The 12,556-nt window shown below is 39.2% G+C and overlaps 1 protein-coding gene across 1 annotated transcript; it reads right to left on the reverse strand.

The window, feature by feature from the left end:
- Positions 1-6: 6 nt before the first annotated feature.
- On the reverse strand, positions 7-12,071 carry RCAN1 (regulator of calcineurin 1). Its single transcript, XM_006025704.3, has 4 exons — positions 11,786-12,071; positions 9,309-9,482; positions 7,357-7,516; positions 7-3,382 (listed from the first exon to the last, which is right to left on the reverse strand). Exons 1-4 carry the CDS (start codon positions 11,870-11,872, stop codon positions 3,216-3,218), a joined length of 588 nt encoding a protein of 195 aa, XP_006025766.1. The 5' UTR covers positions 11,873-12,071; the 3' UTR covers positions 7-3,215.
- Between the last annotated feature and the right edge of the window lie 485 nt (positions 12,072-12,556).

Genomic DNA, 12,556 nt, shown 5'->3' on the forward strand with positions numbered 1-12,556 from the left:
TGCATATCTGAGAGTTGTTTTGTAAGCCACAGAGTTGTGATTACTAGATCCTACTATTTCAATGCTTATAGATTAATGAAAAATGTATCAAAAATAGTTTTTAAAATATGGTTACTTATGTTCTAGGAGACAGTTAAACTGTTTTAAGAGGATGGATGGATGAAACCAGTATTATTCTAGGAAAGTAAATACAGGTACCAAAAAAGCTGACATTGTTGCTGCTTCAGCCTTTTGTTAAAAAGGAAAGAGTTTTCTGAACTTTACTGCCCTGTGCAAGCATTTTATTAGTGAGCAGATAAAACTGAAGAGATCTTATGCATATAATGCTACTATAGGCTTAATAAAATGAAATAGGGCTGTTGAGCTAGGACAAAACATTCTTATCTTCAAGTAAGTACATTGTCAGATGCTTGTGTTTTTATACCAGAAATTTCAATTATTTCATGTACAAGCAATACTATGACATGTATAAGTAGACAATGAAATATTTTAATTTAAATATGCCCCATACTATACAATCTTATAAAATATCAATTAAGAGTTTGTCTTAACATATTAATTGTTATTTCAAACAGAAATAGAGCGAGCCATACACTGCTTTGGTTCTAAGAGAACAAGGCATAGGTCAGGATACACAAGCTGGAGACAGACAGTGAGATGGGCAGTTACCATGTTGCAAACTGTTTACAATGACAGTTGCAAATGGCACAAACTGCAGCCATCCCATGTCATTCATATCTCTGGATGTCTAATCTCCATCATGCTAACATGTGTGCTAACATGGAAAAATCATGTCAAATGCATTACATTCCTTTATTACTGAAAATAAGTGATGCTTCTACAGGATTGCCAAGATGCAACACCAGCAATTCCAAGCATCCATGCCTTATACTGGTAGGGTTGAGGAAGTAAAAGAACACGCTACTGAAGTTAGGCCAATGGCTTCATGTTGAACAAAGGGGATATATTAAGCATCTGCATCAAATTTTGCAATACATGAGGAATCCTGAAAAGAGATGCTTGAGACATCTGTTATAGGACTTTGATGTGTTTAGTTTGGGCAGCATGCCCAGCATTTAAACAGAAAAGGAGAAATACACCTAGCTGGCCAATGTTTATGTTTCAATGACTCAAAACACTGTGGACTCATGAACATCTATACCAACACAGTATGTGAAGTTTTATTTCTAACACAGCTAATTTGCAGCCAGGTTGGGTGACATTCTGCATTGGCAAACCATATATTAAGCAGCGTAACAAGGGGAGAGAACCTCTCAAGCTGGGAAAGAAGCACACCAAGTATCAGTGCTTGTGTGCATGTTGTCCGTCAAAGCAATAAGAATAAGGCTCTGCAACTACAGATTAATATGAAGTTTGAACACATTCCTGTTTTTCTTTGGTCACAGTAGAATTTTTGCATCTTGTTCAGCACAATGGCAGGCCTGTAATTTAAAATCTATACTGCACTATCCATTGGAATGACTATAACAATTCATTGGTAGACATATCACTGCTCTTTCCACTATTGTTATTTTACCATAGATTCTAATACAGGGCACCTAAGATGATATAGACTACAAATGGCACAAAATTATCTTAATGTAACAGATACAAAGCACATTCTTAAGTTTGGTCCTCCCCCTGCTGAAGCCAACAGAAAAGTTCCTACTGACTCCAATGAGAAGAGGAGCAGGTTTTTTATTCTAAAAAATATTGAATAGCTTGCCGCTCCTCTTCTTCTGAAAGGAGAAATGTTTCCTCCCCCTACAAGTAGTGGTTACTGTACCTTCAAAAATTATTAAAATCCATTTCAAGGTTATAACCTTCATTTTAAAAGCAGATTGTAAGAAACAAAACTGGTGGGTCATGTTTTTTTATTAGGAAAACATGTGAAAGCTTGTGCATCCTTCACCACTGTCCTTCCTTGCCAAAGAGGACAGAATGGAAGTATGTCTGTTCCCACAGCTATTACCTGAATTGCAGATGCATGCATTTTTACTTCGCATTAAGCCTTTCTAAATATCAGTTTGTTTTGGAAACAAAGCTAAAAGTGGATACAAACTTTCTAGACGTACACAGCTTTAGAAAAAAATACAAGTGTTTAGCTAGTATAACAATCCCATCAGAAATTAATGGGGAAAGGCACTCTCCATCCCTCTCAAGCATACCATACATTTATCATCCATTTCATATCTGTCTTTTCAAATCACAGTTAAAAGCTTTATCTGTGACAGCTACCATGTACAGGTTCACATGACTGCATAACGGATTTCATATTTCTTCCCACTGCCATACTTCTCACTGACAAGGTAATTTCTGTGAATATACAGTGTTAGCTTTATTTACAAGTTAAAGAATACTCTCTCTTTTTTCAAAGGTGGGAGTCAACATTAGTGACCCAGTATTACTCGAAACGGTATAAATTAAAGTTTAAATAATTTAAAAAACATTGAGTTTACTTTAACAATTTTCCTATTGCACATTTTTTCATAACTTCAATAGACAAAGCCAACATAGGCATTTAATAGAGTAAAATTTTAAAAGCACAAATTATATTGCACCAAATTAAGGTGCCAAATAAACTGTATGCCAACTGGAAACTGAGTGCCAATAAAACAACAAATATACATACAGTAAGAGCCCTAGGATGCTGAGAGATAATAAATATCTTAGACAGTTTCTCAGATTTCCCAAGATGTAAACTAAACTATATAGAAAATAATGCAAAAGTTTTTTGATGGTCAGTTATACACATGCACAGAATCTAACATAAGAGTATAATTCTCACATCTTAATTTTTAAAACCATCTCAGTATCACTATGCACTTCACACAATGTCTAAATCTAGGAATTAGAAGACTCATAAAATATAACAAAGAAAGCTTCCCCCATCTGTTTTATAATGAAACAGCCCAGAGTACCTGAAACAACTGTTTCTTTAGAAGAAATATGACTTTCAGTTTAACAATTCTTTCTTAAACTTTTTTCTGCTTATCCTTCTGACCCAATGATCTGGGAAGTCCATTTTGTGTCGCATACTATTAACCGATGTGCAGCATTAAAAACAAGGAGGAAACTTCCTGTGTTTGAGTAACAAGACATTGGAACTTCTCCTACTACTGCTGCTGCCGCCACCAAAATAGTGACTTGACATTTTCACAATAAAATGTTTCCCTTGAATGTGTTTCTTTATAACCTCTGAAAGCTGGAGCGTTTCAACTTAAATGAGCAGGAGTATATTCTGGCCTTCTTGTTTGAATAATTTTTGGCTTGGGTTTCTTTGCATCTTCTTCCTCCACATCATTTTCCTGGTCGCTCTCGCATACATGGACAACAACGCTGGGAGTGGTGTCAGTTGCAGCATGTAATTCATACTTTTCTCCTGAAAGTTAGAACATTGGCAAAGCCGGTTAAAAGGCTCCATTCTACATAAGCATAATACGAACGATGGTTCAAAAGCTGAAGAAAAACAAACAGCTTGAAGAGACAGCAGGCTGCTGGTAGGTAGCATGAAAGTACAGTGTAGGATGTCAACTGGGAAGTCAAATGCTCAAGGACTGCAGCAGGTCTACCATTTTGTTCTTTAGGTCTAGTTTCATGCAAAACTACTAAAGGGGCTCAAGGATGTGTGTGTTCTGGCAAACAGCCTATTTAGACACACAGTTGTGTTATTTAGTGACTTAATCTTGATAATCAAGACTTTAAGCAAGTCTTCAAAGAATGGAAAATGGCTAGTTTTTCTGAACTAACTGCACTATAGCCATGAAATCAAATTTTTCCAAATCTGCACAGAGTAAAATAAATTTGTCATAGTTTTACTGACCTACACCCAAAGGGCCAAACCCTGCCCAGGGATTCTTGTGTAACAAAGGACTAGAAAGGGCAGATTTTGTATAGATATATATACACAAGTAAAATGCTTTGTACATGAACAGCATTTGTTTGCATCATGACTACTGGTTAGTGGGCTGGAGTCTATAAAAACCTTCTCTGCAATTTAATTTTCAAATACCTTTTCTATGAGAAGAATAGCTAGGAGAAAGAAAACAAGCAAACTGTGTTTTTCAATATGCTTCTTCTCTTGCTTATTCTTCTGGTTTCACTTAATATGGTTTGTTCTCCTAAGATCACATTTTCTTAGGTCTTGCTCCCTTCCCATTACAAATAGAAAGCTATAAAACTCTTTTAGAGAACCACAGACTGGGCCAGGCTGAAAGTGCCCTTTGTGTAGTTTTTCCTTATGAGTTTTAGGGAGAACAAGTGTAAGTATTCTCCACAGAATACACAAGGGATTTTATCTCCAGCTCTGAAGATACAGGGAATCTGCTTCCTAGACCTTCTTCCATAATCCCTTACACTTACATCTATATGGCAAGTAACTTATGCTCTCCCTCTTTCACTAAACCCACTACCTCTTTTTGACAGGAAAATTATTGTAAGCCTTAATGATGGCAACATTTATGTAAATCTTCTCTTGAAAGATTAAAAGATATGCAAAATGAGTTTATTACAAGGTATCTGGAATAGCAGCAACTTTGGTGAAAAGACAGCATATCTGTATTTTATATTTTACACTTGAAAAAATGTAATAATTAAAATTCTTATTTTTAAATTTTGGCATAAAATAAGTAGCTTTGTTAAAATATTCAGTTGGTCTGACAGTGAAAATGTATAGGGAAGTGTGTATTTAATGTGTGCCTCAGCAAGAATTTATTTTCACAAAGAAATTCCTAAGGGAGTTTATTTTCCCCACCCTTTGATACAAAACATACTGATAGTTAAGGGAAAAATCTCTTTTATAAAACTTCAGAGTATGGTAGGAAGAATTTACTTTTGATGGCTTCAAAAGAGTTGCATGTAATGCTCATCATTTCAGATCGCTTAATAATGGAACATGCAGATGGTACAGCCCAGCATTTTTTTATATCTCATATTTAATGGCTACAATAGATTTGCAATTTTTTTGTCTACTTAATTTGCATACCCCCTATTAGCCATCTTTGCCATAGCTTTTAATAAATATTTTAAAAAACTGAATAACCTATCACAATTTTTTAATTCATCCTAAACATGATTTTGCCCCTTGAAGAATTGGAAAACCAATACACAACAAGCAATGAAGTTCTCTCTCAGTATGTAGAACTCTCAGACACTCAGGATGCTACTGTAACATAGTCAGTCACCCACCCACAAGAATGTGAACCTTGAAAGACTCTTAATATTTCTTACTAATGGCAAATACCATAAAGTCAAATTGTTGTGATTTAAGTAAAAAATTTAGCCATTTCTCTCGCTCCCTGACATGAAAGCTGTTCAGTCCTTTCAGAGATGACAACTGCAGTAAATAAACTGTCTTGATCATAAATTCATTGTTCCAATGATAATTAAAACAAATTATTGAACCAAACTCTACACAATTGCTCCTTTGTTTTAAATATCAAGTAGCTAAATTATATCAAGGTAGGATAAGATGCATCTCCTTAAAAAAAAAAAAAAAGGAGTCACTGGGTCTACATCTGCTCAAGCCAAAAAGAAAAGTGATCTTGTTCTGCGTAGTTTTGAGGACAGTATTGAGTACACTGCACTCAAACAGTCACTCTTAAGTCAATCAGGTTGACTCAATCAAAATATTTCTGTCAAGCTGAAAAAGGCTCAAGTACTGATCAACATAAAAGATTATAATCATTCATGTCTAGTTTCAGTGGCCAGGAAATGCCAGAACAGATCTTGTGGGGGTAGCTCCTTTTTAAGAGCTGAAGTTGGTATTTGCTAGAGTCTTTTTCCTCCTCTTTTATAGAGAATACTACGCAAAATTATTGTTTCTAATTCACTGATGGCCCCATTAATTTAAATAAGAGGACAGTCTCTTCTTCCCCTACCCTCCTTTAAAAAGGCAGTCTGAGACTGGAAACTTAGGAAAGAGGTCTGAACCAACAATTAGGGAGCTATTGCAAACTAGAGAAAAGGAACAGCGGAGGCATTTCCCCCTGAATTCCAGGTGGTAAAGAAGAAAATTAATTCATCAGATTGGAGGCTGAAACTGGTAATGTCCCTTCAACCTTCCCTCATTGCTGCAGAGGAAAGCTACTTAAGCCCAGTTTCAACTTTTGCAAGGTATGCGATTGTAGAAAGAGCAATCAAAATCCCAAGAAATCCCTAGAACAATCAAATATCCCAGCTACAAGCTCCAGCAGGGACCATATGGCTGCACCACGCCGGAAACTCAAGGGGGGAAGGAGCCTGGGGAAAAGCAGCCCCTCCCCTGCCCCGTGGCCGGCACTCCCTGCTGCAGTCGCTCGCAGCCTGCACGGGGCTGTCCTGAGCAGGCACAGGTGGCCTCACATGGGCTGCGAGCGGCTGCAGAGCAGGGCACCAGCCACAAGGTGGGCAAGGGGCCGATTTCCTGCGCTCGGCACCAGCTTGTAACCTGCCCCAGCAGCCAACCTGGGCCCCGCGCTGGCTCCGGGCTCCCAGTCAGGGTTGCGCCAGGTGGTGTTTGCCACCACCACATCTGGGCTGCCCAGCATGCGAGCTCTGGGCGGGCTGCAGCAGCAAACACTGCCTGGTGTGGCAACTGGGGGGGGCCACAACTGCTGCCACCGCGGCGCAGCCCTGATAGGGAGCCTGGAGCCATCGGGGGGGCCCAAAGCTGGCAGCGGGGGCAGGTTACAAGCTGGTGCTGAGAGCAGGAAAAGCAGCCCCTCTCCCGTCCTGTGTCCAGCATCCCATGCTGCAGCCGCTTGCAGCCAGCATGAGGCTGCCTGTGCCTGCTCAGGACATCCCCATGAGGGCTGCAAGCAGCTGCTGCAAGGAGCGCTAGCCACAGGGCAGGGGAGGGGCCATTTTTCCCTGCACTCAGCACCAGCTAGTTCCCTGACAGGAAGCAGGGGGATCAGGGCTGTGCACTGTCCCCAGCCTGTACTGCGGGGGCACTGGGAGTGAGCAGGTGCACAGGGCCCACACCGGTGTCCCGGGGCCAGCACTGGTGGGGCCAAGAGCAGGGCAGCAGGAGTACAAGGTCCCGGCCGGCAGGGGTTCTATGGAGCTGGGCCAGCTTCCCCCTCTCCCTGCTGGTACAGCCCAACCTGGCTTCACAGACCCCTGCCAGCCTGCGCCCTGCTCTGGGCCCCGCCAGCAGCGGCCCTGGGACATTGGTCCCAAGATGGTGACCAGGGGGCGGGGCACCTGTTAAGGGGCGGGGCTACCCATTCGACCCTTGACAGCCTGCCAAAACTGAGTAAGCGGCCCACCGCCCAAAATAATTGCCCGCCCCTGATATAAACAAACATCGTTTGTAAAAGATGTCTAACCTCTACTGGAACTTGAACAAACTAATGTGTGTTGAATGTTTCTTACCTGGCCCTAACTTGGAGATAGCATATAGGAGGTCATAGTTAATAACTGGAGTAGCATCTTCCACTTGTTTCCAATCAACAGGAGGAGAGGCTGGAGGTGAAATCAAAAACTGTTTCTCTGGATTTGGTGGAGCCAAATGTGGACTTCCAATATGCAAAGTCTGGGAATATAAAAATAAGGTATTTTACCAAATTATCAAAAAAAATTGTATGGGGAATTTAAGTTCTGAATGAATATATATGTCATACTGCAACAAGCACCCAAGGTGGCAGTATAATAATACTACTACAAAAGGATAGCTGTATGGCAGACAGCACAGAAAACATTCAGATTGATGACACAGTTCTGATGAAATATATAGCAAAATGTAAACTTCTGCATCTTTTAATAGTTTCATGGTAATTTTGGCAGAAAATATCTGTTTTTAAGAGACCAAAGGGAGCAATTCAACAAGGACTGCAGGGCCCACTGACAAACAGTTTTGAAACCTATTACCATAAATTCTGAGGATTTCTAAGAATTCTGAAAAACAACAGGCTGACTGACTCCTTCAAGGACTGACCTGAGGTAGATGGGGAAAATGCCATATGTACCTGTTTTACTATTGAGTGTAAATTCAATGAGAACAAATCAGTAGCAGTCAAAAGTACCCAGATCTTCACTGAGGTGGAATTACAAATTTCTATAACCTTACCTACCTACAGGCAATCAAGTCAATTGCCACCCAAGTACTTCACTGGTGGTGGTTCTTATGCTGTGCAGTGACTTGAACCTACTGATACAACTATATCTGTTACACAACTATTCAGGGTGTGGACAGAAGTAACATTTAGAACATTTTAAATACACAAGTCTAGAGGTACAGGCCGCTTTAGCCCAGTTTAAACTAGCTGGAATGTTTTAAAAGCACACCTGGAAAATCAAGTACTATTTTGAGCTTGTCCTCCTTGAACTAGTTCACTGGTATGTGTGGACACAGAGCATTCCATGCCTAGTGTCTGGTTAGTCCTCGAGGCATCCCAAATTGCACTGCTCTTTATCCCCACCCAAACCTATGAAGGGCAATGGGGCTGCTCTGGGATGCAACCTGGGATGGATTACTCGCCAAAGATCTATTGCCTGCAGAGACCAGAGTAAGCAGGTGCAGGGAAGCAGAAAACCTCTCTGTCGGTTTGCTTCACTGGTAGGAACCCAGAGCAGAGATCCCAGGTTTGCTTGGTGGAGACAGTAGACAAGTCAGAGGGAGAAAAGGGGCTTTGTGGTGGGTGGGTAGCTGTGCCTGGGAACACCTGTCAATGGCTGGGTGTAAGGGGTGGGAACGGAGCCATTGCACAGTGGGTACTTAATAAACAGAGTGGCTGTCAATTCTATGCTCAATGTAAAGTGAATTAGCTCATTAACTGTTAAATTGCACCCCCGCACCTCATTCATGCAGCCCTGCCCTGATGTTCTACCCTACATAGATGGATTGAAAAACCAGGGAGTTCTGGGGGCGGCAGAACAGCCAGCCCCAATAGGAACTAGGACCAGGGGGCCCAGAGTCCCCCAACACCTGGCCCAATCCAGGTCTCCCTCCTCAGCTCCCCCAGGGGAATCCTGGGGAGCACTCTGGGCACTGACCCTGGGAAAGTATGATGGTCTCTACCAGGCCATGGTGGCATTTTGACAGCAATACACTCCCCAAAAAGCAAGAGATTTACTAGAAGTCTTAGCAGTGTATGTGTGTGGACACCTCTTTCCAGGGACAATTGTCGATCAGTGAAATATCTTGAATGGTTCAAGTGTTATGTCAGTCTCCACCTCACTGAATACTAGCTGTAGTCAAATCTGACCTCTGATAAATATTACATTTTCAGAAGAAGTCTATTCAATAATTACAACCTATATCAGCTTAAGACTCAGGAGCAAAGAGACTGCCTTTATAGAAAAAAAAAATTCTTGGCAAGACCTACCTGTGCAAAATACAGTTTTATTTCCTTTCCAAGGAACTCTGTTTTGTGTAGCTGAATTCTAGCTTCTGCTGCTGATAAAGGGTTGCTGAAGTTTATTCGTACTCTTTTGAAGCTCTTAAAATACTGAAAAGTGGCATCTTTGTCGTATGTTCTAAACAGGGATTCAAATTTGGCCTGAAAAACAAACAGCAAATATTAAAATAACAAAAGATGTACATGGAACACTCATATTCTTCTTGAGAGGTCAACTGTATCTTATGGCAGACTGGCATTATTAGACACGTGTTAAAAATTCTTAAAGAAAACAGTAATTCTTCCATAATAAGCCAGCAATCCTAATTTATTTGAGATACAGCACAAGCTTCCCCCTACCGCCATAAGGACTACAGTTTTCAGCACTGAGGAAAAAATTAGTGGCTTCCAAGCAGAAGTAAAGATTGCAAAAAAATTGCTGTCAGCAGCTTATGACTCAAATTTGTGTATACAAAAAAGTAACATTACAGGATTTCAAATCTTGCAAGTTTTAACAGTCTGGTTGTCATAAGGATTTCTATGAAACATTAACAAAAACAGATTAAATGAAGGACTAGAAGGCTTTACTCAATGCAAGTCCCCATGTGGTAGATATGAAAAAAAAAACATTTTTGTGCTGTACTGAATATGCCTATTTCCAAGGAAACCAGGTACTTAACTATGCTAATATAAAAAGTGGAAAAACCATGGCAAATCCTTTTTTGTACTTGAATTTTTATCTTCTTGCCCACCTATGGACTGCAAAGAATTTCACAGCCTCAAAGAAAATACTGTTTTAATTTGCAAAGGTAGGAAAACAGAGGCAAAAACCCCTCAATGAATGCTTCCAGCAGCAAACTTCTTGAAGAACTGGAACTAAACCCAAAATGGACTCAAATCTGTCCTTTCATAAGTTTGCAGCCCAATGATAAAGCCCATAAGTTATGCTGCCATCTAGACTAGATGGCTAATTTAATCACTGTTTAGCAGCCTGCACTGAGCGTTCAAATATTTAACGTTCATGCACTCACAGCTCTAGGGCAGCTATCCAAACCAAATGTGGCTATTTTTACATTATTTATGAAGAGCATTTCCATTTTTACTCTATGGAGCTAGGAGATGGAGTGTGGAATTAAGAGGGGAGTCTGGGGCCAGCATACTTTTCAAAAGTGTTTTAAACACAGTATCTTATCAAACCTCCCCTCAAGTTCGCTGATTTTTGCATGTGTGCTAGGATTTCACAGACATTCACTGATCAGTGTATTCCAACTTCTGTATTCCATTTCATCATTGATTTTTGGATTACTCTACATTATTCAAGGATAGCAGAGAAGCAACAATGTAACCTAATCAGAATTATTCTGTGAACAGGTAAACTTCCTTAATCCAAATAGCCTAATTGAACCAATTTTCTACTGATATTTAGGCAGTCTATGTAACACACATTTAATTAGTTATTAAAAATTATTCCATGATTTTTTCAAATTCACCCGTCCTGCCTCTTAAGTCATATTTACAGTGTTCCATATAAAACAATTTATTTAGCATTAATAAAATTCACATGAATAGATCCTTTATTAGGATCACTTGTTATTGGTTGGCTTCTTAAAACTGGAAAAAAAAGCTGATCTGGATTTTTTTAAGTCAAGCCTGGATTCTTATGTTTCTTGCATTACTGCTCTGTATACCAAGACTTTATTCACATCTTATGAGAATAGACAAAGCCTGTCTAATGTTCAGACTTTACAATTAACCAGTAACCTTTGTAGACCTTTCGCATGATAAGTAAATTGTACGGAATCCCTCTCTTTTGTTAGTCAACAAAGGAAGCCTGCATTGTTGAAAATACCCACTTCATTAATCCGGCTTCCAGATGAAGTAAATTTATATTATCAGCATGGCAATTACTAGCAAAGTGCATTTATTTTGTACTTAACAGATCTCTAATATAGAATAACTAATTCACTACAGATAGAAAAGTCTGACTTTATATTAGACGGATAATAGCAAAAGCTTTATCTATTGTATTTCTATTAACAATTGTGATTTCACACTGATGTAATCTAAATAGGCTTGGATTATTCTAATTTATATGAATACTGCTACTGTCAACAGTCTAAATCATGAGAACATTACAGCAAATGATTTCATATAAAAGTACATGAAGAATACTTTACACATATGCATGCCTATATACACATTGGATATATTTGTGGACAGACTACATTAGATATATGGAAAAGGAAAAGCTCAAAATCTTACTTTCCATGACAATCACAATCACACATGGACTATACATTTTTATATCAGCAGTCATGGTACAGAGAAGAGCTTTTTAAGAGGGTTAGTCACATCCAACTTTAAACTTTACAATACTTTTCAATCATTTTACAACAGCACCTACAATACTTCAGTATTTATTCACGTAATTAAAATGACCTTAAAAAAAAAAAAAAAGTTCTTACCCTTATTTCCATGTGATTGAAGACTTCACTGTTTGCCACACAGGCAATTAGAGAACCAAAACTGTAGTTAAAGTTTCTAAAATGCATTTTGTGCTTCACTAAAGTATAGTTAGCAGTTCAGCACAAAACAGTCACTTTTAAGGAAGCTTTTGGGTCTGTAGACAGTGTTTATAAAGGAACAAGTCCAACCCCTCAGAGAGGGAAAAAACCACCCAGCTTTCAGAGAATCCTGTATGTGACAGCAAATTCCTGAACAAAGTCCTGCATGCTTTCAGGCAGTCAGGGACAAAATGTAAGCTTCTACTGGAAAGAGGTGACGTCAGCACATTAGTCAGTTTCCCTATGCTAATTAACTTTGCTTTGGAGGATGGAAAAAACAGCTGATGTTTGCACAGCAGCTGCTTTATCAACTCCTCTTGCAGCATAGTTTCCATTGGTAGTAATTCCATTCAACGCTCAGACAGCAAGCTCTTCACTTGAATGGGACAACCCATCTTAAGATGGAAAATGTTACTGCTAAATGACCAAGGTCTACAGCAATAAACAGTAATTAGCCAGGAGGGAAATTTCAAGACTTTGGAACTGAAAACTAATCCCTTGGTTAATAACACTAATCCTGTGCTTTCCGAAAAGTTTTAAAAATAAGGATTATAGGAAATCTATTCTGAAAAATACTTTTTTCCTATTAAATATTTTGTAGGGGAATCTTGTTTCAATACTTTTTCCGATTCAACTTCATGAATTTATTTCTCACTTCCACTTCATTAGAAT

Source organism: Alligator sinensis, unplaced genomic scaffold (genome assembly GCF_000455745.1).
Source record: "Alligator sinensis unplaced genomic scaffold, ASM45574v1 scaffold966_1, whole genome shotgun sequence".
NCBI lineage: Eukaryota > Metazoa > Chordata > Crocodylia > Alligatoridae > Alligator > Alligator sinensis.

Bases quoted from the DNA above. Each gene is read 5' to 3' on its own strand.
- RCAN1 (XM_006025704.3), bottom strand. From the start codon at position 11,872: ATGCATTTTAGAAACTTTAACTACAGTTTTGGTTCTCTAATTGCCTGT. The intron at 9,483-11,785 runs GTAAGAACTTTT...TTTGTTTTTCAG, and splicing joins TCAATCACATGGAAATAAGG to GCCAAATTTGAATCCCTGTT. The intron at 3,383-7,356 runs GTAAGAAACATT...TCTAACTTTCAG, and splicing joins TATCTCCAAGTTAGGGCCAG to GAGAAAAGTATGAATTACAT.